This window comes from Rhinolophus sinicus, linkage group LG04 (genome assembly GCF_036562045.2).
Source record: "Rhinolophus sinicus isolate RSC01 linkage group LG04, ASM3656204v1, whole genome shotgun sequence".
NCBI classification, from domain to species: Eukaryota; Metazoa; Chordata; class Mammalia; order Chiroptera; family Rhinolophidae; genus Rhinolophus; species Rhinolophus sinicus.
In genome coordinates this window covers 146,198,415-146,219,561 of record NC_133754.1, presented here as the reverse complement: position 1 = coordinate 146,219,561, position 21,147 = coordinate 146,198,415, and the positions used below count along the sequence as shown (strand labels likewise).

Sequence of the window (21,147 nt, the reverse complement as noted above, 5' to 3'; positions counted from 1 at the left end):
TCGCTCACCCACCCCGCCCTGCAAGCAGCGCACTTCCCGTTTGCTCTGGCCGGTCAAGAACTCTAACTTGACAGATACACACTTGGAAAAAAAAAAAAAAGAGGAAGTGGCTAAAAGACAATTTCAAGGCATTTATTTAATTTCTTTTTTAAAGGGAGATCAATGGCCCTGTCTTCCAGGAAAGCTTCAATGGGACGTAGCCATGACACCGGCTTGAAAGTTGCAGCGAATGTCAGCGTTGCAAAACTGAAGGCGACTCCTCTTTAAAAATAAACTTTTTAAAAAATCCTCGAAATCCTCTTGCTATCCAAAACGATCCCTTCCCTTTCGTGAACGCAACAAAGCTAACGACTCCCATTCTGGGGGGTCGGATCTCGACAGCGAGGCTCCGGGGCTGGGTACGTGCCTGGTCTGCACTGCCAAGTGGCATAGGAAGCGCAGGGCACCGAGACGGTCAGGGGACCCGGCGAGCACCTCCCTTACCTGGTTTGACCGGTTTGGGTGGCGGCTTCGACATCTCGCTTCCTGGAGCAGCTGATCCTACGGACCACGCACGAAAAGTCAACCGAACGCCCCGCCAACCGGCACCCCAAGTTTCTTTTTGTTTAATTTGCAGTGGTGCGCCTTCAAGGACCTGCGCCCACCCTTGGCCGTCGCACCAGTGGACGCAGGCAGAGAGGCTCGGCGCAGTCCCCGCCCCACCCCGCAGCCTCCCGAGTTGTCTAGAGCGCGCGACCGGGCCCACGAGGAAGTAGCCGCCGCTTTGCCCAGCGCTAATTGGTTCCCTGGCTGGCAGCTGCGGCGCGGCGGGAGCGCGGGCGGCGCGCACGCCGGCGCGCGAGGTGGCGGAACCAGCGGGAGCCGAACCAGGACGCCGCGGGCTCGCGCCGGGGCCGGCCGGCCGCGCGCGCCCCCGACAAAAAAGGGCCAGACCCTGCCGTGGCGCGCGCGGGGCCACGCTCACCGAAGCCCCGCCCGCCCAACTGGGGCTGGAGCTGGTCGTCGCGTCCGGCCCAGATGAACCGATTTTGCGACTTCTACGTAGACCGCCTCTGACCTGGGAGGGACGCAGGGGAAGGGACTGTGGGCCTCTAGGATAGCGAGCTGCGGGGTTGCGGCGGGTTAGTGACAGGCGCGCGCTTGGCCATCGCCTCTGCTGCTTTGCTTGGGAGGACGCGGTGAGTACCTGCTGAGCCCGCCGCGCAGCCTCGCTGGGGCTTGGAGGTGTATCCCGAGGGTTTGCGGCGCTGGATCCCGGACCTGGTTGCATCTTGCAAGGCGGTTTGGGACTCTTATAACCCTACTTGGGCTGATACGGGCCTGCCAAGGAGGGCGTGTACGCGTGACTGCTTAGTGCTTTACCGTCCCGCGATAATCCCTAAAATGGGAGTCTGCCTCGAAAAGATTGTACAGGTTGTGGGGAGAAGTCACCAGGGGCAGGGGCAGGTCTTGATCCCCACGAGAAAGGTCTTTATTCCTCTAATATTGGGGTTGACTAACTATGGCCTCCCTGCCTCCTGTTGTACGGCCTGCTAACCAAGAATGATTTTTACATTTTTATATGGCTGAAAATAAAAGAATATCTGGTGGCATGTGAAAAATTATATAAAATTCAAATTTCAGTGTCCGCAAACACAGCCACACTCATTTGCTTATGTATTGTCTGTGGCTGCTTTCACGTCACAACAGCAGAGTCAAACCGCTGCTGGCAAAATGGAAAACATTTTCTACCTGGCACTTGACAGAAGTTTGCTATCCCCTGACCTAGCAGATTGAATCTCTAATGGGAGGCAACGGCTGGAGTATACTAGAAATGCAAAGTTCATAAGTTCGAAATAGCACAGTCAATATTATAAACCAGTTGTATGTTTTGGGGAAGAAAAATTGAAATGAAAAAACTTTATACATTAGAGTCTACATAAAATGAAGCTTCAGAAGTTTCTACTAGGGGTTAGTGAAAGATGGAGTGATTCCAAGGGAAAGGGACATGGTTTGCATATTCAGAAACTTTAACTTTGGGAAAGTTCCGTTTACCAAAAAGGAGCAAAGGTTAAACAATAGTAGGAAAAGACTTCCCTGTCACGTGGAAGAAGATAATCAGAATATCCACTGAATAAAATAAATGAGTGAGAAGTCCTGAAAACATTTCACTCTGAAAAATATCAAACTGCTCTTTAATGCGTTGAAAAGCAGAACATTTCATTAGTATGTTGTCCTCTGTCTTTGAGAACATTTGTATTAGGGACTTGCTGTTTCCTTATAATCTGCTGATTCTGCACATGCCACCTTGGCCATTTTGCAATTTAGAATCCAAAATATGCCAAGTTTAGTGGTGAAATAAAAGAAATGTAATAAACACATACCAGCTGTAAAAAAAAAAAAAGACTGCATATTTTATTTAGGGGTAAAAAAGTATTTAAAATCATTAAAATTACTCATTTGGGGTTTGCTCTTGGATATCTTAGTCTGTTCTCCCCCTATGAAGTGTTTTGTGCTGTTTAGGAAAGATTTGCACTAATTGGGAGAAGAAAATACATAAATATCCCACAAGATTGGGAGTGGTATGTATTCCTAGTAACTGGATGCCCTGGATTGATGAGGCTGGAATGTCCAAATGATTGTCTGTCTGGAGACATTCAGTGATTAAAGTATGTGGTTGTTCAAACTTGAGTTTGCTTCAGGGAGTGTGCTGCTGCTTGTATTTGGAGCCTGGCAACTCTTGATTACAAGTTTTTTAAATGTGATTTTAAAATTGTTCTTAAAGAGGGCAGCAGGCAGTGAAATAACAGAACGTGTGAAGGTGGACAATGCCAGGCCTGAACTGAGTGTTCACCTGATGCTGACCCATGCATCCAACACTGTTTTTTAAATAAATGGCCTCTGGGATTGCTACACCCACTCCTACCCCAGCCACTCATCCCAGCCACAGTTCTTGCTTCTGCTTCTTCCAGTTCCCCACCCCTCCCACTACACTGTCACCTGTTCATTGCTAATGGACTGTGCCCCACATTTACTCAAACACTGTCTTGGACAGGCTAAGACTGCTAACTAATATAGAACTAAGGGTGCCTGTTTTGGTTAAAAAAAAAAACTTGTATTTCACTGTGGGAGTTCCTTCCTGAGCCCAAGGGATTGTGTAAGTACGTTCTTGACTCTCCGTGACTCCTGGTTTCTGAGTTGCTAGGTTTTCCACCCAAATAATCCCCTCAAGCGTATTTCCAGTGCCACAACCACACTCGTTATTTACATGCTATGTAATTGATACAATATCCTCACGTGTTTGCACAGATGTGACGAGAAACACAGGGGAACAGTAGTCTTTGCCATTCAGTGTGCACAGGAAATATACACCCATCAATAATACATCACTAAAAGGATATCAATTACACAGGAGAACCTCACAAGCCAGCGCATGTGCAACATCCGTTCTTTGCTTTGGTAATGAAGTGCTTTTGAATGGCTTGGGAAGAGGAGGTTGATTTGCTTGGTCTAGTTTCATTCCTGGCTTTTCCAAAAACTTACTAGCTATGTGACCTTGGGTAAGTCACTCCATTTTCTGGGCCAGTTTCAACTTCTGCAAAATGAAGGGGTGGACTAAGTGACCTCTAAGGCTATACTTCCCTGGGTTTGAGAGTTTAATACTCTGACAAACTATCCAAAAATAATCAAGGTGGAGGCAAGGAACGACACAGTTTTATGTTTTGTGTTTTGTGTTTGTTTGTTTGTTTGTTTTGCAAAGTTATGACATCAGCCTACTACTATGTACTGCCAACATGACTTCACAGGAGAAAGGACATTTATCACCCTAAAAATAAGAAAGATACCATCTCAGGATAAATGGCAGTCTTTCTCGTCCCAAAAGAGGATAGTTGGCAGCTTTGCACTGAGTTACTAAAAATAATAGGGTAAAATAAAATTCAAAAATAGAAAAATTACAACTTAAAATTTTATTTTATTCATTGTATGCAATTGTTCCCGTGATAAACTTTGGCAATTTGGGTGGAGACACAGATTTTCAAAAATGCAACTCCAGGTGAAACTCAGATGTCTAACTTGTTCTGTTACTTTATTTTTATCATAGTGATTATTGAATTCTTGTCTCATATAGGCTTGTTAATGAAAGTGGAACTGAACCTTAACAGTTGCACTTAATTTGGAATATTCTGGATAAAAGGAAGCCCAGGAACAACAGCTCTCTCTCCACAGGTGCTTCCCCCTCCCGCCCCCACTTTCCCCAGGAGGAGCCTGGACAGAGGTCAGGGATAAGAACTGGGAGGGCTGTTGGGAGCCTCCAGTTCAAGGAGCCACTCACCCCACGCAGGCACACAACTTAGGTCCCTGGTCACCCAACTAGAGCAGCTGAATCAGAGGCAACTCTCAGGAACCACTGTTCTAAGTTTCCCTCCAGCTGAGCTTCTCCTTTTCATTTAAAGAGGTGAAAATGGTCTATTGGAATATCCACAGGAACTGCTTTGTTGAACCTTAGAGGGCCATGTGTGAAACTGCCCGCTACCCGTTATACCAGGGGTCAACAGACAATAGCCTGTGGCGAAACCTGGCCCTCTGCCTGAACTCCAGGCAATCACTTTCCTGATAGGGAACACTAACTTTGAAATCCACTTAGAGAAATGTTATCCCAATAAAAAAGGAATTCCATTCTTCTCATTAGTAGATATGTATTGCCAAAAAAAAAAGACTAAATTATTATTATTATGTTTTGACTTTCATCAAAAAAATTGTGAAAATTTGTTTCTCTTGTTATATAAATATCTGCTTAATAACCTTGATTTTGCCTCTTGGCCCACAAAGCCTCCAATATTTACTACCTGTTTCATTTCTGAAAAAGTCTGTTTACCCTGGCCCTAGACCTAGGCTTCGGGATGAGGAAATAGCACCCTTAAAGGGATGCTGACTTCCTTTTGCCTATGACCAGCAGTTACTTCCTCCCCATTTCAGAAGGGAGAGAGTAGCTCTATCTACAGTTTCCCTCCATAGGGGTAATGGGTCGTCTCCAAGTGATTGAATTGTGCAGGTGACAGATGACCTGGCTGAGTGCAGTATGAAACTCTGTAGTGTGCTGTGCGATGTAGCAACTCTTCCACGACCTTGAAACCAGACCTTCAAGGGTATATGCTTTGCCAAGGTACACTTTCAGTTCACTTGATTTGGGCTTACAGGCCCTGAGCACGCACCATCTGTTGGTACTTAGCAGGAGAGCGGGGCAGAGAGAAGCCAGTACAGGCATACCTCGTTTTATTGTGCTTCACAGAGACCGCGATTTTTACAAACTATGCAGGACCCTCCACCAGCAAAAAGATTATGACTCCCTTTATTGCGGGGTGGCCTGGAACCGAACCCACAATATTTCCAAGGTATTCCTGCACAATATGAAACTCTTCCATGGAATACGGATAATCCAGGGGTGGGGTAACCCAGAAATCACAGCCATCCTCCTCCTCAGCTGGCCCTTCTAATTTAGGACTCTTACCTCTTTCAACATCTGAATGACAAGCATTTGATTTTTCTTTTTCATTTTAGGAAGACGTGATTTTTGAGGCTAATTATGAACACATTTGTCATTGGAATTGGTGGGTGAGTAATTTTGCTACAAATAGCTGATCAAGACACTCAGGATGTCCAGACTGTGTTTTCAAGTGGACATGTATGCCTATGATTTTACCAACAGAAAAAAAAAAAAACATTATCTATAAAAGAAATAATTTATTCCTATTGTTTTAAAGAATATTCCATATTGTTTTAAATACCCTTTTCTAAGATCATTTTTATATTTTTTTAATGCGTCTTTCTGTATTTTCAATTTTTTTTTTCTTTTTTTTGGTTCAGTGTGACAAATGGTGGGAAGACAACACTGGCTAAGAATTTGCAGAAACACCTCCCAAACTGCAGTGTCATATCTCAGGATGATTTCTTTAAGGTATCTATAAAACTTCTTAGATCACTTATTTAACACAAAAATGTTTTAATAGTAAAGTTAATTGAATTACATACAAAAAGCCTTTGCTGATAAAGCTTTTGCAGTGAAGCTCGACTCAATGCAGTAGTGTTACGTGTCCAGTAGATGGCACCACTTATCGGTCTTGTTCTTTGAATTAATTATTCTCATTCAAAGCATTTATTAAAGGTTTATTGCCTCTTCGTTCTGTAATTGTATTATATTTGCACTGCACAGGTTTGATGGGTACTTTATTATTTTTTCAGCCAGAGTCTGAGATAGAGACAGATAAAAATGGATTTTTGCAGTATGATGGTAAGTAGGTGAGCTTGTGTAACACTGTGCACTAATGTTCTTTTTTTTTCCAAACCCAAATAACTTTGCTATCTATGAAGACAGTGTCAAAGTGTGTTTAAATATATTACTATACTTTAAGGCTGCCTTTGTAAAGGTTTCTGATTTTTGTTCAGATATCTAAAAAAATGAAATCATTTTCCCAGTTTTATGTTTGAAACTGAAAACACTGGAATAATACAGATTTTTCTTATGAAGCTTGGACAAGGTGGGTTCACTGGTACTCTAGTAATCCCTGCCTGGGGAATACATGACTAATTATACTCCCCTTCCTGACCCCCCAGCTTTACCTGGAGCAAACTCGAAGCACTCACCTTCTGAGCTTTCCTTCCCAGTAACCAAAGTGATACTGGGAAGCTGTTTTGGTTTTTTTTTTTCTTTTCTTTTCATTGCTCAAAAAGGATAGTGAATATTTTTCAGCTGGATTCACCTCACTTCCTTACCCAGTACTATGTTTAATGATCTTACCAACTTTTATAATTAACAAGATGATCATTGAGATCTTATACAAAACAGCAACCAAGACAATTCTCTTGAGGAACCAGAAAATATGTTCTGTATTTTTAACTTTGATAACCTTGGAAGAAAAATGTTGTGCTGTCAGTTCTTACAGACACTTCATAGTCTTAACAGAGGCAAAGTCCTTGACCCACTGTCTGTTCTTGTGTCTTGAGCTGCAGCCAGGATTTTTTTTATTCTCTTCCCTTCCTCTAAAGGTTAGTAAAGAAGACTAATACATGTAAAGCATGCACTGTACCACTGAACTACATACCCCAGCTGGGGAGATTATTACAAAGTAAGAGTTAAGCAAGGAAAAATTGTTTTCAACAATTAACAAAATTATTCCTAATTTAAATGAGTTCTTACAGACTGATAAGAAAAACACCAATATTCCAATTAAAAAATGCCCAAGGATGTGAACAAGCTATTCACAGAAGCAAACAGTTATTTGATAATGTGCAATAAAAAGTCAACCTCAAAGGTAGTCAAAGAATCTTAACTTACTTTTGTCCCCACTTACCGAGTAAACAGATTTTTAAAGCAAGAGTAATTATCTAATAATGGCACTGCCTCAACAAAACAAAAACTGTCACAGATGGGAGTATAATAGGTTGGTACAATCTTTCTAGAAAGGAGATTGAGCATATGTCCCAAAGACCTTAAACATTCATGCCATGTGTTCAAGTGTCCTCTTCCAGGAATTTGTGTTAAAGAAAAATTTGAACTTTTTACATAAATGTGCAAATTTAAGGTAAGTCAAGTTAATGTTGAAATCTTGATGATAACCACCAAAACAATAGTTTTAAAATATATAGCTATGAAGTTTGTAAGTAGATGGCCTCATTAAATATAGTTGATAAGTCAAAAGAAGTAAAAAACAGAGAACAAATAAAAAAATGCTGGGAAAATAGAAAACAATAGTAAGTTGATAGATTTAAACCAAATATATCAGTAGCTACATTAAGTTAAATGAACTAAAATACTCCAAATATTGTCATACTGGATTTTTTTTTTAAAAAGCCAACTACAAGCTCCTTACAAGAGATATATTTAAGTATTAGTACACAGAAAAGTAGACAGCAAACGGCTAGAAAAAGACAGTATGCCATGCAAACACCTAATGAAAGAACACTGGTATAGCTATACTAATATCAAACAAAGTAAACTTTAAGACAAAGAGTATTACTAGAGATAAAGAGAGATAAGTGGATCAGTTCAACAGGAAGATAAACAATCTAAAATTTGTACACACCTAATAACATAACTTCAAAATACAATAAGCAAAGATCAACAACACAAAGAGGACAAATAGGAAAAAATCTATAATTATTTTGGGAGATTTTAATACTACTTCCTAAATAATTAATGGAATAAACAGGAAAAAATTATAGGGGTCTAACAGATTTGAACAACACAATCAACAAAGTTGACCAAACTCCCAACAAGAGCAGAATATATATTTTCCCCCCTCAGGAATACGTGGAACATTGACCAAAAGACAAGGTACATAAAAGGCATGCAGCAAGTACTAACTAATACATTTCAATGGATTCAAGTAATACAAAGACATCTTCCCATCACAGAGAACTGAATTAGAAATCACTAACTAAAGAGGAAATAGAAAAGTCCCAAGTGTTTGAAAAATAATCGGTACCTTTTATTCTGAGTTTTAAAAAATTGTTCTTATGGAAAATTTTAAATATACAAAAGATGACAGAAAAGTATAATGAATTCTCGTGAGTCACCATCCAGCTTTAAAAATGATGAACTCTTGACCAATTATATTTCATCTATACCCTCACTCAGTTTCTCCTTCTATATTATTTTGAAGCAAATCCCAGACATCAGTGCATTTTATTTAAAGCAAAACACTTCTGTATATCCCATGGGTTAAAGAATAAATCGCAATGAAAATTAGAAAATATTTTTAACTAAATAATAATGAAAATATATTAAAACTAATGGCATTTCTGGTTCCAGCCAAATGGATTGACTCTATTCCTTGCTATTCTTCCCTCTTACAACTGAAAAACCTAGGTGGAATACAACAAACAGAGGAAGATTCTGAAAGATGAAAGGAGGAGAGCAAATTAACTAGGGACTTCAAGACTTGAGGAGTAACATGGCGGCAAGTTCCCTGAGTTTTCTTTTTCCTCTCATATATCCTGGAAGGAGTGCTGGAAAAGTGTGTAACATGGAACCATCAATAGGTACGAAGAAACAAACAAACAAACAACAACAAAAAACAAGGAACCTGTTCTCTAGTCAAAGGACCAGAAAAGGGTAACCTAGAAGAATAGAAAATTATTTTGATAATATTACCCTACTCAAGCCAAGCACAAAAGGAAGAACCATCTTCCACTCATGGTGTTAGCAGGGCCAAGTGGGGAGCAACACTTCTGGACACATCAACACTAGCAGGGCAGGGTGAGTTGGCCCTGCATGCCATCCACAGAGGTCATGTCAAACAGTGAACTGAACTTCCACCTAGCAGCAAACAGGCAGAATGAGGCAGTGTGGGACGGTGCTGGTTGGCACTCCACGCTCTTCTCACGCCGGTAGTGTCAGCTACTATCAGCAGGACTCAGTGGAGAGCTGAACTTCTCTCTTCACTGAACAGCAGTGACGCCACACCAGCATTCTGCTTTCCCCATTTCCCCGGATTCTAACCCCCCCCCCCTCCCCAGTATCAGTGAGGCCCAGCAGGGAGCTGAACATCCCCTCCACCCCTGGACCTGCACATGATACCTAAACAGGGTCACTGCTTGCAAAAAAGATTAAGTAGGATCTAGAACCTCATGTAATAATGCTCCAAATTTCCAGAAAAGACTGAATATCACTTGTCATATCGAGAACCAGGCAACTCTCAACTTAAGCAAGAAAAGACAATCAACAGATACCAACTCCGTGATGACACAGAGGTTGGAATCATCTGACATGAAGTTGAAACGAGTGTTCATTAAAAGGCTTAAGTGAGCAATTGTGAATATTCTTGAGTTAAGTGAAAAATTAGAAAGCTTTAGTAAAAAAAAAATCAAAGATATAAAAAAGAACAAAATAGAAATTGTAGAACTGAAAACGTACAATAACTGAAATTTTTAAATTCACTGGATGCGTTCAACCGAATAAATATGACAAAGGAAAAACTCAGTGAGCTACGAGACAGAACAATAGAAATTAATCTCAACAACAAAGAGAAAATAGACTGAAAAAAAATTTAAGAGAAATGCAGGACAAAAGATCTAACATATCATCGGAATCTCAGAAGGAGAGGATAAAGTATGGTGCTGAAAAAGTATTTAAAGAAGAAATGGTGTAACACATCTCAAATTTGGCATGGGACATAAACCTACCAATACAAGAATCTGAGTGATCTCCAAAAAGGTTAAACAAGACTGATCAAAAAAATAAATAATAGGGAAGGCACACATTACAAATATCAAAAACTAAAAAGATAATAGCATTACAGATCCTACAGATGTGAAAAACATAAGAGGATTTTATAAACAATTTATGCAAATAAATTAGAAAACTTAAATAAAATTGACAATTTCCCAGAAAAATGTAACTTACCAAGACTAATACCAGAACAAAGAGAAAATCCTAACAGCCCTATATTTATTAAATAAATTAATTCACTAATAACCCGCCACTCCCAGATGACTCAATTCAGTAGTTCTGGAGTGGAGCTCAGAATGTGCATTTCTAGTAAGTTTCCAGGTGATCTAGGAACCACATTTTGAGAATTACGGTTATAGGTTACTTTTTTAGAGTTACAATTATAAGTTCAAAAAGTGTGCTCATTTTAGAGTTTGAAAATGATATATTTGTGTCCTTTGTAAAAAGAAAATTATAATGATTTTTCTCTTATTTGTCTGTAAGAGCTCTTTATATTTAAAGATATTTGGCTCTTTGCCAGATACACTGCAGACATTTTCCTCAGTGTGTCATATGTCTTTCAAACTAATTTATAAATACTTTGTCATCCAACAATGTTAAACTTTTATGTAGTCGGGAGTGTAGAAGTTATAAATAAATAAAGATTAGCCATGAATTTATATTATCAAAGCTGATAATGGGGACTTGGGACTTCATTGTACTCTACTCTCTACTTTTGTATATGTTTGAAATTTTCTATAATAAAAATGTTTCAAACATACCAATTTATCAATATTAGAGTTTGAATTTATCTAAAATATTTGTTGTTAGGTATTCTGAAGGATAAGTAAAATAGTCTTGTTTTATATCTTTATAGAGCCCTAGATATACTCATCATAAAAAGCTACATTATAAAACTTTTGTCATATTGATTTCATATTTTTTTATGTTTGCTTTAAGTGCTTGAAGCGCTTAACATGGAAAAAATGATGTCCACTATTTCTGGCTGGATGGAAAGCCCAAGGCACTCTCTGGTATCAACAGATGGGGAAAATGCTGAGGAAATTCCCATACTAATCATCGAAGGTTTTCTTCTCTTTAACTATAAGTAAGCATCCTTACTCTAATACTGACTCTGAATGAATGGGGACTAAACCTGAAAACTAAATATGCTGTTATTTTAGGCCTCTTGACACTATATGGAATAGAAGCTACTTTCTGACTGTTCCGTATGAAGAATGTAAGAGGAGGAGGAGGTGGGTTTTGAAATTGCCTTTGTGGATTCAAAAGATAAAATTGAGGAAAGCAACATTATTGAGCAATGTGTATATGTCATTTTCAAAGAAGGGAAGCCTCAACTCTTTATGTAATGAGTAAAACCTTTTTTTCCCCCATAGTTATCCAGTTGGAGTAATGCATATTACTGTTCTAAGAAAAGGCCCTTATAAGCTATTTGGCTCATTTCTCCTAAATTTTCAAATGAAAATTGATTATGATTTTAAATTAGTTGGCCTATATTCTGCTACAAGCCACAACGAACACCAATTAGTTTAAAGTTTAATCCAACATATCAGTATTTCTGTCATTATTTACATTGATATTTGTCTCTTAAATCTTTTATAAAGCACTAGAGGGGGGAAAGATAATTATGAATAATAGTGAATTACAAAGTTAATTTTTGGATCAAGGAACTAAACCCATTTTGTGGTCTTTGTAATTGGCATTGAGTCTTAATCCTGTTTAGATTCAACCTGTAATTTTCCCATTATTCTGATCATTATTATTTTACTTTATCAACATGTTTCTATCAAAATAAAGTTTCCTACATGTTTTGATAGTACAAGGGTCTACAAGCCTCCAGATCCCCCAGGGTACTTTGATGGCCACGTGTGGCCCATGTACCTAAAGCACAGAAGAGAAATGGAGGACATCACATGGGAAATTGGTAAGTGCCTTTTCTCCCTCCACAGAAGGCCTTCTACTTGTCATTGCCTCAAAGTACACAAAAGGAAGGACTTTAGGAATCATTTTTCTCGTGTATTATGTTATGAAGGGACACTTTAAACCAGAACACTTCTGGGCTCCCCATTTTCTACACGTGCTCTCCTGGTTTCTGTTTGTTTCCGTATGTCTCTTGTCAAAAGCTTGTCAACTTCCAGATGATCATTTATTCACTAAATATTAATGGAATGGTTTCCATGTACAAGGTACTGCCATGATGATATCAATGGAAATAAGGCAGACCCAGCCCCTACTCTCACGAGCCAACATTCTATTAGGGAAACAGATGTTAAACACACTAGCAGCATGAGCATGTCCTTTGCAGCTGTGCAGAGTACTAGGACACTGAGTACCTGGGGAACTGCCTAAATCCCCCTGATCAGCAAAGGCTTCCTTTAGGAAGCCACATTTCAATCACACTCTGACAGATTTAACTGGACAAAGAGAAGAGGGTTGAAGGGATGGAAGATCACCCCAGACAGTGGGTCTGGTACATGAAAAGGCCAGGAAGGGGCAGAAAGGAATGATTAGCACTGAAAGAAGGTTGATATATTTATGGTAAAGAAAAACCAAGGGTGAGAGGTGATGTTGGTGATACAGGAAAGGTCCAAATCCTACAAGGCTATAATCCAATTAAGGACTGGGATCATTATACCAAGAGAAGTGAGAAGTCGTCCACAGAGATTTTGAATGATAGATATCAAATTCTTGTTTCAGTAAGTTCCCTCCAGCTATGTGGAGGATGAATGTAGAGGGTGTGATGTTGGATGTATGTACCCAGTAGAACTGGGCGATCCTGTAGATATGAACGGTGTAGAAAACTGAGGTGTCAAGAACAACACCTCACAAACTGGCAGGTGCTAGTTCAGAAAACAGAAAAAAGTGGAGAAGTTGCAGGTTTGTAAGGGAGAAATGCAAGTCTGTTTTGCACATAATGAGTTTGAGATGCCTGAGAGCCATAAAGCAGCGATTTAACCATCTGGATCTATGGGCCCAGGCTAAGAAAAGACCATAGTGATGCAGAGCTCAAGATGGAGAAGATACAGGAGGCTGGAGAAAGAAGGCTGTTGGATGGGGTGGAGGAATCAGAACTGAAGTATACTTTTCAGAATAAAGGGAGTTGCCCTTATGGTGAGAAGTCTCATGGCTTCCAGGATGGCTATGTCAGAGCCATGCAGAAAGTACATGGGGCTTGCTCACAGTCTGGAGGCCATTATGATCTCTTTTTCAGTCAAGTTCAACCCCACTTCCCCATCCCTGGAGCCACTGCTGAGGTTCTGGCCTCACCACTTCCAGTTTGGACCATGGTTGCAGGTCATTCTCTTACTGCCCATCTCTCCCTCGCCAGCTAAAAGCAAATCTTTTGCCTTGCTAAATAGCTTCAGGATGAAACCCACACAGCTCTCAGGATAAAACCCACACAGCTCTCAGGATAAAACCCACACAGCCAGACATCAAAGCTTCTAAAGACAAAGGCATATCCTTGCTCTATAACCTCATCTCTCCACTGTTCCTGCCTCCCCACATTCTAGCTTTTCCAAACTGTGCATCTCTTGCTCAACAAGCAAAATTAATTCTCTCCTACCTCCCTACCTCTACAGTTTTCCGACTAGAAGATCCCTTCCTTCCTTTAACATACATAGCTTCTACTTTCTCTCTAAAACTGACTACGCCAATTTTATTAAAAATACCTATCTTCTGAGCCTTGAGAATTCTGATTCAGTATATACGTATGTGTCAGAGCCCAGACCACGCATGGTTTAAGAAGCTATACAGGTAATCTCGATGCACAAGTAAGTTGGAGAACTGCTCCTTTAAATGATTCTTTTGGGGAGACACCTCTTCAGTCCTCCTAAAGTGCCATATTCAAATTGCCACTTTATTTCTTTTAAAAAATAATAATTTTCACATCAGCTAGTGTACATTTCTCTGTAATAAATCAAAATTTTTTACCTGTTATTTCTGGTTATAATCTATTTCTCTCTCTAGTGGCTATTGATTTCTTTTTACATTCTGGTCCTGGGTTCTATGATTAAACCTATTGGTATTTTCAAGAGCTAGCAGGTGCATCCTATAAGCATCCTACATTAATAAAACTGTTAGCATTCAAATTGCTTGCTTTTCCCCTTTTAAGTCTACCTAGATGGAACAAAATCTGAAGAGGACCTCTTTTCACAAGTATATGAAGATCTAAGACAAGAACTAGCAAAGCAAAAATGTAAGTATTGTCCTATCGAAGTGGATGGTGAAGGAATAACTAAAAATATAGTTCATTACATACCCAAGAATGGCATACCAGAATGCTAATGTAGGAGCGATTATATCCATTCACTCATTGCTTTGAAGATAATTCAGAATCAGAATCTCTGAATGAGTTTGGGGACTTGATTATTTTTTTAAGGGTAAAAATACTCACCCTTTGTTTTATCTCTTAATGATATGTATGTTGTTTAGTTTAAATATTTTAGTAGATGGCTGTTATTTCAATGAGACTGAAATTACCTTTGGGGCAAGTGAAGTTAAAATGCTGGTGATCTTGTTTTAATATGTCTAGAGCTCCCCTTCTCCTTTATTCCTTTTAAAGATGTTTCAGGAATTGTATTTCCCAAATACCTCAAAAGTAAACACAAGATTTAAAAAATTATGTAAGTGTGTTTTTAAGGCTTTCATATTAGATAACACATTTTGCAAGTGACAGAGATCAGCCTAAATCTGGCTTAAGCAGAAAGAATGTATAGGGGCAGCAATCACTGACAGACATCATGTCTGTTGGAAGCACCATCCTTCTATGTCAGATAGCCCCAGTGGAAAAAGACAGTTTATCCTTTTTCAAGATTGTCCATGAGTTGATAAATGTTGAAGTTGGGTGTTGTACACAAAGGGTTTATATATTATTCTCACTGCTTTTGCATATGTTTAAAATTCTTTATTTTAAATCGTTTTTAGAAAGCGTTTTCCATTTTAGCCCAACTGAAAAGTCCCAGGGAAGACTCTGATTGGTCCTTCTTGGGCCACATGACTTTTGCTAAACCAATCACTATGACCAGGGAGGTAGCACACTCTGACTAGCTAGGATTGGATCATGTACTGATCTTGTAATTGATTACATCTCCTAAGGCCTCCAGACTTAAGGGGAGAAATTCTCCAAAGGGAAAGCAGGGCAGGAGGCAAAACGCAAAAGAAGAAGGATGACAAAGCATGCTGGGAGAACAAAACTGTAGATCTAGCTGCTGTTGTATTTTAACTACAAGGGTTTTCATGGCTAACACATGCAAAATGCTATCATCAACTGATTCAAGAAAAGACAGTATTAGTCACTTCAGCAGTGAAGAACATTACATGTTTTTTGGTGAGACCCAACTGCCTAGTTCAAATATCATCATGTCTCAATAAGAATTAGATTTCCTATGTCCTCAGTAAATTCCTATTTGCCTAGGAGACTGAGCCCAGCCAAGCAACGCATTGATTCTACATATTCCTAATTTCAGCATCAGCCCTTCATGTAGGCATGAACCCATTTGAAATTTCAAGACCATTTGAAAATGTCTTCTTAGTGGTACTTAATATCCTTGTCAGTTATGCCTGCCCACCCCTGCCATCTATTACTTTGATGAAAGGCAGGCCTCCCACAGTGAAGCTCAGGGCACCAGCATGAGTGGATATAGAGAGTATAGGGGGAAGGGAGGGGCTCTGCCTTCATAATTGATAGCGCCTGAGCCAGACCCATGTTATGGGTTATTGACTCACTTTCTAATCCTAAAGAGATACTTCTTGGGGTGTTTCAGCTGTTGGATGCCTAGACTTTTCCATCCTCTCGATAATGGCAAGTGCTCAGGTCCAATTCTCCTTTAGTGATTAAGACATATACTAGAGTTTGGCCTTATGATCTACCTGCTGATAAAAATGAAAGGAGCCTTGATCGTGTAGCTCAGGCAAATTGCACCTAGTTCCATACCAAATGCCAGCTTTTACCATCTGGCCCAAAGCCCAAGAATGTTGGCATGTTTTGATGGGCCCTGAAAGCCCACAAGAAAGTGCATGTCCGTGTGTGATACCCCCCTCTTCCCTTGCCTACATCCTAGAGGCTTGTAAGGAAACATTCAACTATACCTTTTAAGGCTGTCTTGCTTATGTTCTAGATATTTGATAAAATTTAAAAAGAAAAAAATATGTAACAGGTATATTAGAAGAGACATAAAATTCAAAGCAGATGAGCTTTTCCTATCTCCGAGATCTATATTTTTGTTGTTGTTTTTCCAGTTGCATAAATAAGTTCCTGTGTTGTATTATTAACCCACCGCCTTTCCCATTTCTTCCAACCATGGTATCGTGGCAAAGCCAGCCTGGATGTATCCTCAGCATAGCCTCCTTTAACCGGCAGTTTGGGAAGGAGGTAGTGGGGAGTCCTTTCAGGAGTTTCGGTTGACTGCTCTCCCGGCTTCTCAGAACGTCTCATAACCCTGCTTAACTAATTTTCCATTCCAAGCATATAAAATCATAATTGTGACTAAGTAATAATGAAAGGGATATAAAGATTGAATTTAATTATTAATGAAACAGTAAATGACCTAGGAGTGTAAAGATATGAAGTGATATATTTAACTCAATCCTAACTTAAATCCAGATTTTGAGACAAAATTGAATCACTACCTATTCTCACGAAAACAAGGCAGTCTAGCCACCAGGAATGTTCAAACTTCTTTAAAAATGTTTATTTTCATCTCATTATAAAAGTACCTTAATAAAAAAGTTTTAATGTAAAAGCAAAAGAGAAAAAAATAATCATCTATATTTCTAGCAAGGCAATGTTAACATTTTAATGAGCATACATCCAATGTTTTCACTGTTCACATCAGTCTCTCTTTTATATGGTTATATGAATTGTAAGACTTGACACAGATATCTTAGTGCAGAAGATGTCACATGTCTAGTTTCAAATCATAGGAATAAAAAATTACAAAATAAAATTTGAATCAAATGTTTATATTTTTCCTTTTGGTATTTTTCTGTATTGAATTTAAGATATAATTTCCAATTATGAAGTAATTGTATAATTATCTAGTATAATAGTCCAAATTGACATAAGATTGAGTCATTTTCCAGTTGTTGGAAATTTAGTATTCTATAATACAAGTTTCTCACATTGGCAAATAACATGCTATAAAAATCTCTGCATACATTGCTGGTTTCTTTCTTTTTCAATTATATTAAGAATTTTCCAAAGTAGCACTTGCTTGGTCAAAGAGTATAAACATTTTAAGTTTTATATACTTGAAAGATTAAATACTATACTAAAAAAAAAATGTGTGTTTTTCCAACATAAGCTGTGTAATAAGAATGCAGTAGATTTATCATTGGGTTTCTAAGCCAAAGTCACTAAATATTCAGCTAGGCTTCCTTGGATAAAGACAAAAAAGTTAAAGGTTACAATACCTCTTTCCCCAAGTAAGGATAACGCTCCAATTCTACTGCAGCCAGCCACCCTTTGTGATATTCTTCTAGTTCTCAGACTATTTCATTCCTTGAAGTCAAGAATTATTATACCAATTGCAAATGATATTGTATATCTGATATCTTAAGATAGGCTTATTAAATGTAATGCAAGGATTAAAAGAATGAGACTTGGGCTCTATTTAGTTCTTTATGACAAAGCAGCATTTCTGGCTCCAGAATCCCTGTAACCTTAACATCCTTAGAATACTGTTGTAAGTGTGAAGATTTAATAAAAATGAGAATTAGAATTCTGCATTAATTTTTTTTCTATTATGCTTATTCCCAAGGTCTGCAAGTAACAGCGTAAAGATGGAATGCACTGAATCCTTCCTGGGGTAAATTAGGAAACTCGAAGGAATATATTCAAGAATCTTAACCAAGATATAATATGTACTTTGGTACACTGGCAGCTGTTATTTTGTTTGTTCTATCACACATAATTTTCCCAGGTAAATAATTATCTATGACAATGGATAGGAATTTACCTTAGTGAGTTGTTTTCACTCAAAGAAGTGTATGGATATAACACAGAAAGTTAGTTCCTCTAGACCAATGATTGTCAGATTTTTCTGAATGGGACCCAGAGTAAGAAATAAGATTTACATCACAATCCAAGTTAGATTTACATCACAGTTACAATATATGTAATCTGGTGTGTGTATGTGTTTTTGTATATGTGTCTGTGTGTATGTGTGTGTCTCATGTGTGTGTCTGTGTACGTGTATGTATAGATATGTGTATACATACATATATCAAGTATCATAAAACATTTACCTTATATACAATGTACTCTGGTATTTTTCTATTTTTAATTTTTTTTAAATTTTGGTTACCATCCCATACCAATGCCCACTTACTGCAAATAATCGCATTACTATGAGTAGCAGTTGCACTAAATACATCAACAATTCCCTGTAGTATCTTTTGTGCAAGTGTTTTGTCATTGTTCATTCTGTCACTGTTCTTGGCAGGTGTCTAAAACCACTGAATCATTGTGTCACTTTTATTGGGAAGATGTTACAAATAGGGGATTTTTCCTTGTGTTTAACAATTTTGTTTTTTTTCAAACCAATGTTCTAAAATCACAGAAATAAGTTATAGTTACTTCAATGACCTAATACAGGAGACCTTTCATTGAAAAGTACAGACAGGAGATCTGAATTATGTGATTTTTTTTTTTGTGAGACCCCTTTCAATGTTGGAATTTAAATTACTATTTTAATCAATTTTTTGTTTATAAATAACAAACAGATTTCTCACAACCCTCTCAGTGCTTACAAATATAAACTATATTGTTACATTAACTTTAAACTTTCTCTACAGACTCATTTGATCATTGTTTCTATATTTTAACTAGCTTGCACTCGGTGATAATTAGGGGTTTTTTTTTTGGTCACACACTCTACAAAAAACAAAACAACGTGGGCTCAAATTATAGTTCATCTACTTAATAGCTATATGACTTTGATCAAGCTATTTAAAGTCTTTATTTCCTCTTTTTAAGATGGGCATATCAACATTACTTATTAGGGTATAGTGTAGAATAAGGATAAAGTTCAAAATCCTTAATATGGCCTCCACGGTGTTCCCTGATCTAGCCTCTGTAGCTCTCTACACTCATTTCCCATCACGCAACCCAGTACTGTTCAGCCAGAGGGACCTCCTCACCCCAGCCTTACCAGAACCCTTCCTGCCTCACGGCTGGCACACATGCTGCCCCCAGTGCTTAGAGCAAACTTCTGTAGCCCTCACCTCTCAGCAGCTTGCTGACTCCTACTCCTCCTTCATATCACCCTTTAAATCCCACTTCAGGGAGGCCTTCCTGATCCCTGCTCCTCTACATGGGTGCTTTCAAAGCTCTCCTACTTTTTCTTCAAATCATGAATGATAATTATACTGCCACTCACAGAAGCACACGTTTAGTGGCTGTCTCTCCATCTAACCTTCAAGCTCAATGAAGGCAGGACCTACCTCTGTCCCTTAGTTATAAACACACTCCTAACAAGCAAAGTGTGTGGTACATGATGAACACACAAAAAACGCTGCATATTTTTTTATAAATTATGGTGTCAGGAATGAGTTCACAGGCAACCAGTATATTACTTGACTAATAGCTTGAACTCACTGGGGTGTTTTTTGTTGTTGTTTTTTTACATAACAGGAAAATCCAAGGCAGGCACTCCTGGGTTTGTGCATAGAGTTGTCAGATCTAGGGGGAAACGTATGGAGGACACACAGTTCAATTTGCACTTCAGGTAAACTATGAATAACTTTGTAGTATAAGTAAGTCCCAAATATTGCATATTTAAGGCTGTTGCTATTTTCCAAAATTAGAATTTAATCTGGTGTCTTGTATTTTATGTAGCACCTCTACTTTAGACACAACTCAAAAATATCATGAAAAAGCCAGGGTCTTTCATTATTGGCTTGTGGACTTATCATCTTGGGGAGGTCAAAAGAAGGCAGCAGAAGCTCCCTGAATAGTGACAGCTTTCAAGGAAGGAAGATAGGTATGGGGAGGTACAGACAGCCACCCAACAGTGTCTCCAGCAGAGTTCCCTGTGTGTCTTTCAGCCCAAAACTGACTCACATGGCCACTTCTTACTGCAAGGAAGGCTGGGAAGAGGATGTTATGACAGGTTTGGACCAATTATGATTCACTGCCTAGGGCTGTTGCCACAGGAACAAAATCAAGCCTCTTTTAGGAAGGAAGGAGGAGGAAACAGGTAAGCAGCTAGAAGTGTTGGCCATGATTTTATCAAGCTTGGATTGCTGTAATTCCAAATTACTGTTATCAAAACAGTAGGATTTCCTTTTTTTAGAATAAAAGCCTAGATATGATCTTTCAAACTTGATTTCCAAGAATTTCTGACCTCCCCCACATAGACGTACTGTGTTTCCCCAAAAATAAGACCTAGCCGGACAGTCAGCTCCAATGCATCTTTTGGAGCAAAAATTAATGTAAGACCCGATATTATATTACGTTTATTGTTTATATTATATTATATTATATTATATTATATTATATTATATTATATTATAGACCCTGTCTTATAGTAAAATAAGACCAAGTCTTATATTAATTTTTGCTCCAAAAAATGCATTAGAGCTGATTGTCCGGCTAGGTCTTATTTTCAGGGAAACACGGTGTGTCCCTACTGATGGAGAATCATTACATTTGATTTTTCTCCCTTTTCAGCTTGTGAAACTAGGTCAGAGAAAGAGTATCTTGAAGAGAAACAAAACCTTAACAGACATTAAAAATGGAAATATTCAAATCATTTCTGAAAGAAATATATTTGTTTACTATTATCAGTGAAAAACAAATCAGGAATTTGAAATAAAGACTATCAATGCTTCATTTCTGGATGTGCAGTTTCATGTTATAATTACCCTTATCAAAGCAATTAATGGGATATTGTATCTTTTTCAAAACACAGTAAATCTGAAATTTTTACTTTCTATGC

At 38.5% G+C, this 21,147-nt stretch overlaps 2 protein-coding genes across 6 annotated transcripts in view; one reads left to right on the top strand and one right to left on the bottom strand.

Annotated features, from left to right (window-relative positions):
* The window catches only part of OSTF1 (osteoclast stimulating factor 1), a 46,153-nt gene extending 45,431 nt beyond the window's left edge, over positions 1-722 (bottom strand). Inside the window, exon 1 of the mRNA XM_019736664.2 lies at positions 484-722. Within this exon, the coding sequence (XP_019592223.1) occupies positions 484-517 (34 nt within the window). The 5' untranslated portion in view covers positions 518-722. The remainder of the gene's footprint in view (positions 1-483) is intronic.
* A 245-nt stretch (positions 723-967) lies between these two features.
* On the top strand, positions 968-21,041 carry NMRK1 (nicotinamide riboside kinase 1). Of its 5 annotated transcripts, XR_012495806.1 has the most exons (12): positions 996-1,178; positions 4,109-4,206; positions 5,539-5,592; positions 5,845-5,935; positions 6,220-6,268; positions 11,147-11,294; positions 11,371-11,442; positions 12,025-12,131; positions 14,322-14,405; positions 17,968-18,129; positions 19,842-19,935; positions 20,255-21,041. XR_012495806.1 is itself a non-coding variant. In XM_019736670.2 (10 exons), the coding sequence occupies exons 3-10, from the start codon at positions 5,564-5,566 to the stop codon at positions 17,985-17,987; spliced, it is 600 nt and encodes a 199-aa protein (XP_019592229.1). In that variant the 5' UTR covers positions 996-1,178; positions 4,109-4,206; positions 5,539-5,563; the 3' UTR covers positions 17,988-18,991. The 5 variants fall into 5 exon arrangements, 3 of the variants coding, with proteins under 3 accessions (XP_074186672.1, XP_019592229.1, XP_019592232.2); XR_012495807.1 differs by lacking the exon at positions 19,842-19,935; XM_019736670.2 differs by lacking the exons at positions 19,842-19,935; positions 20,255-21,041 and having other exon boundaries at positions 17,968-18,991.
* The last annotated feature ends 106 nt before the right edge of the window (positions 21,042-21,147 follow it).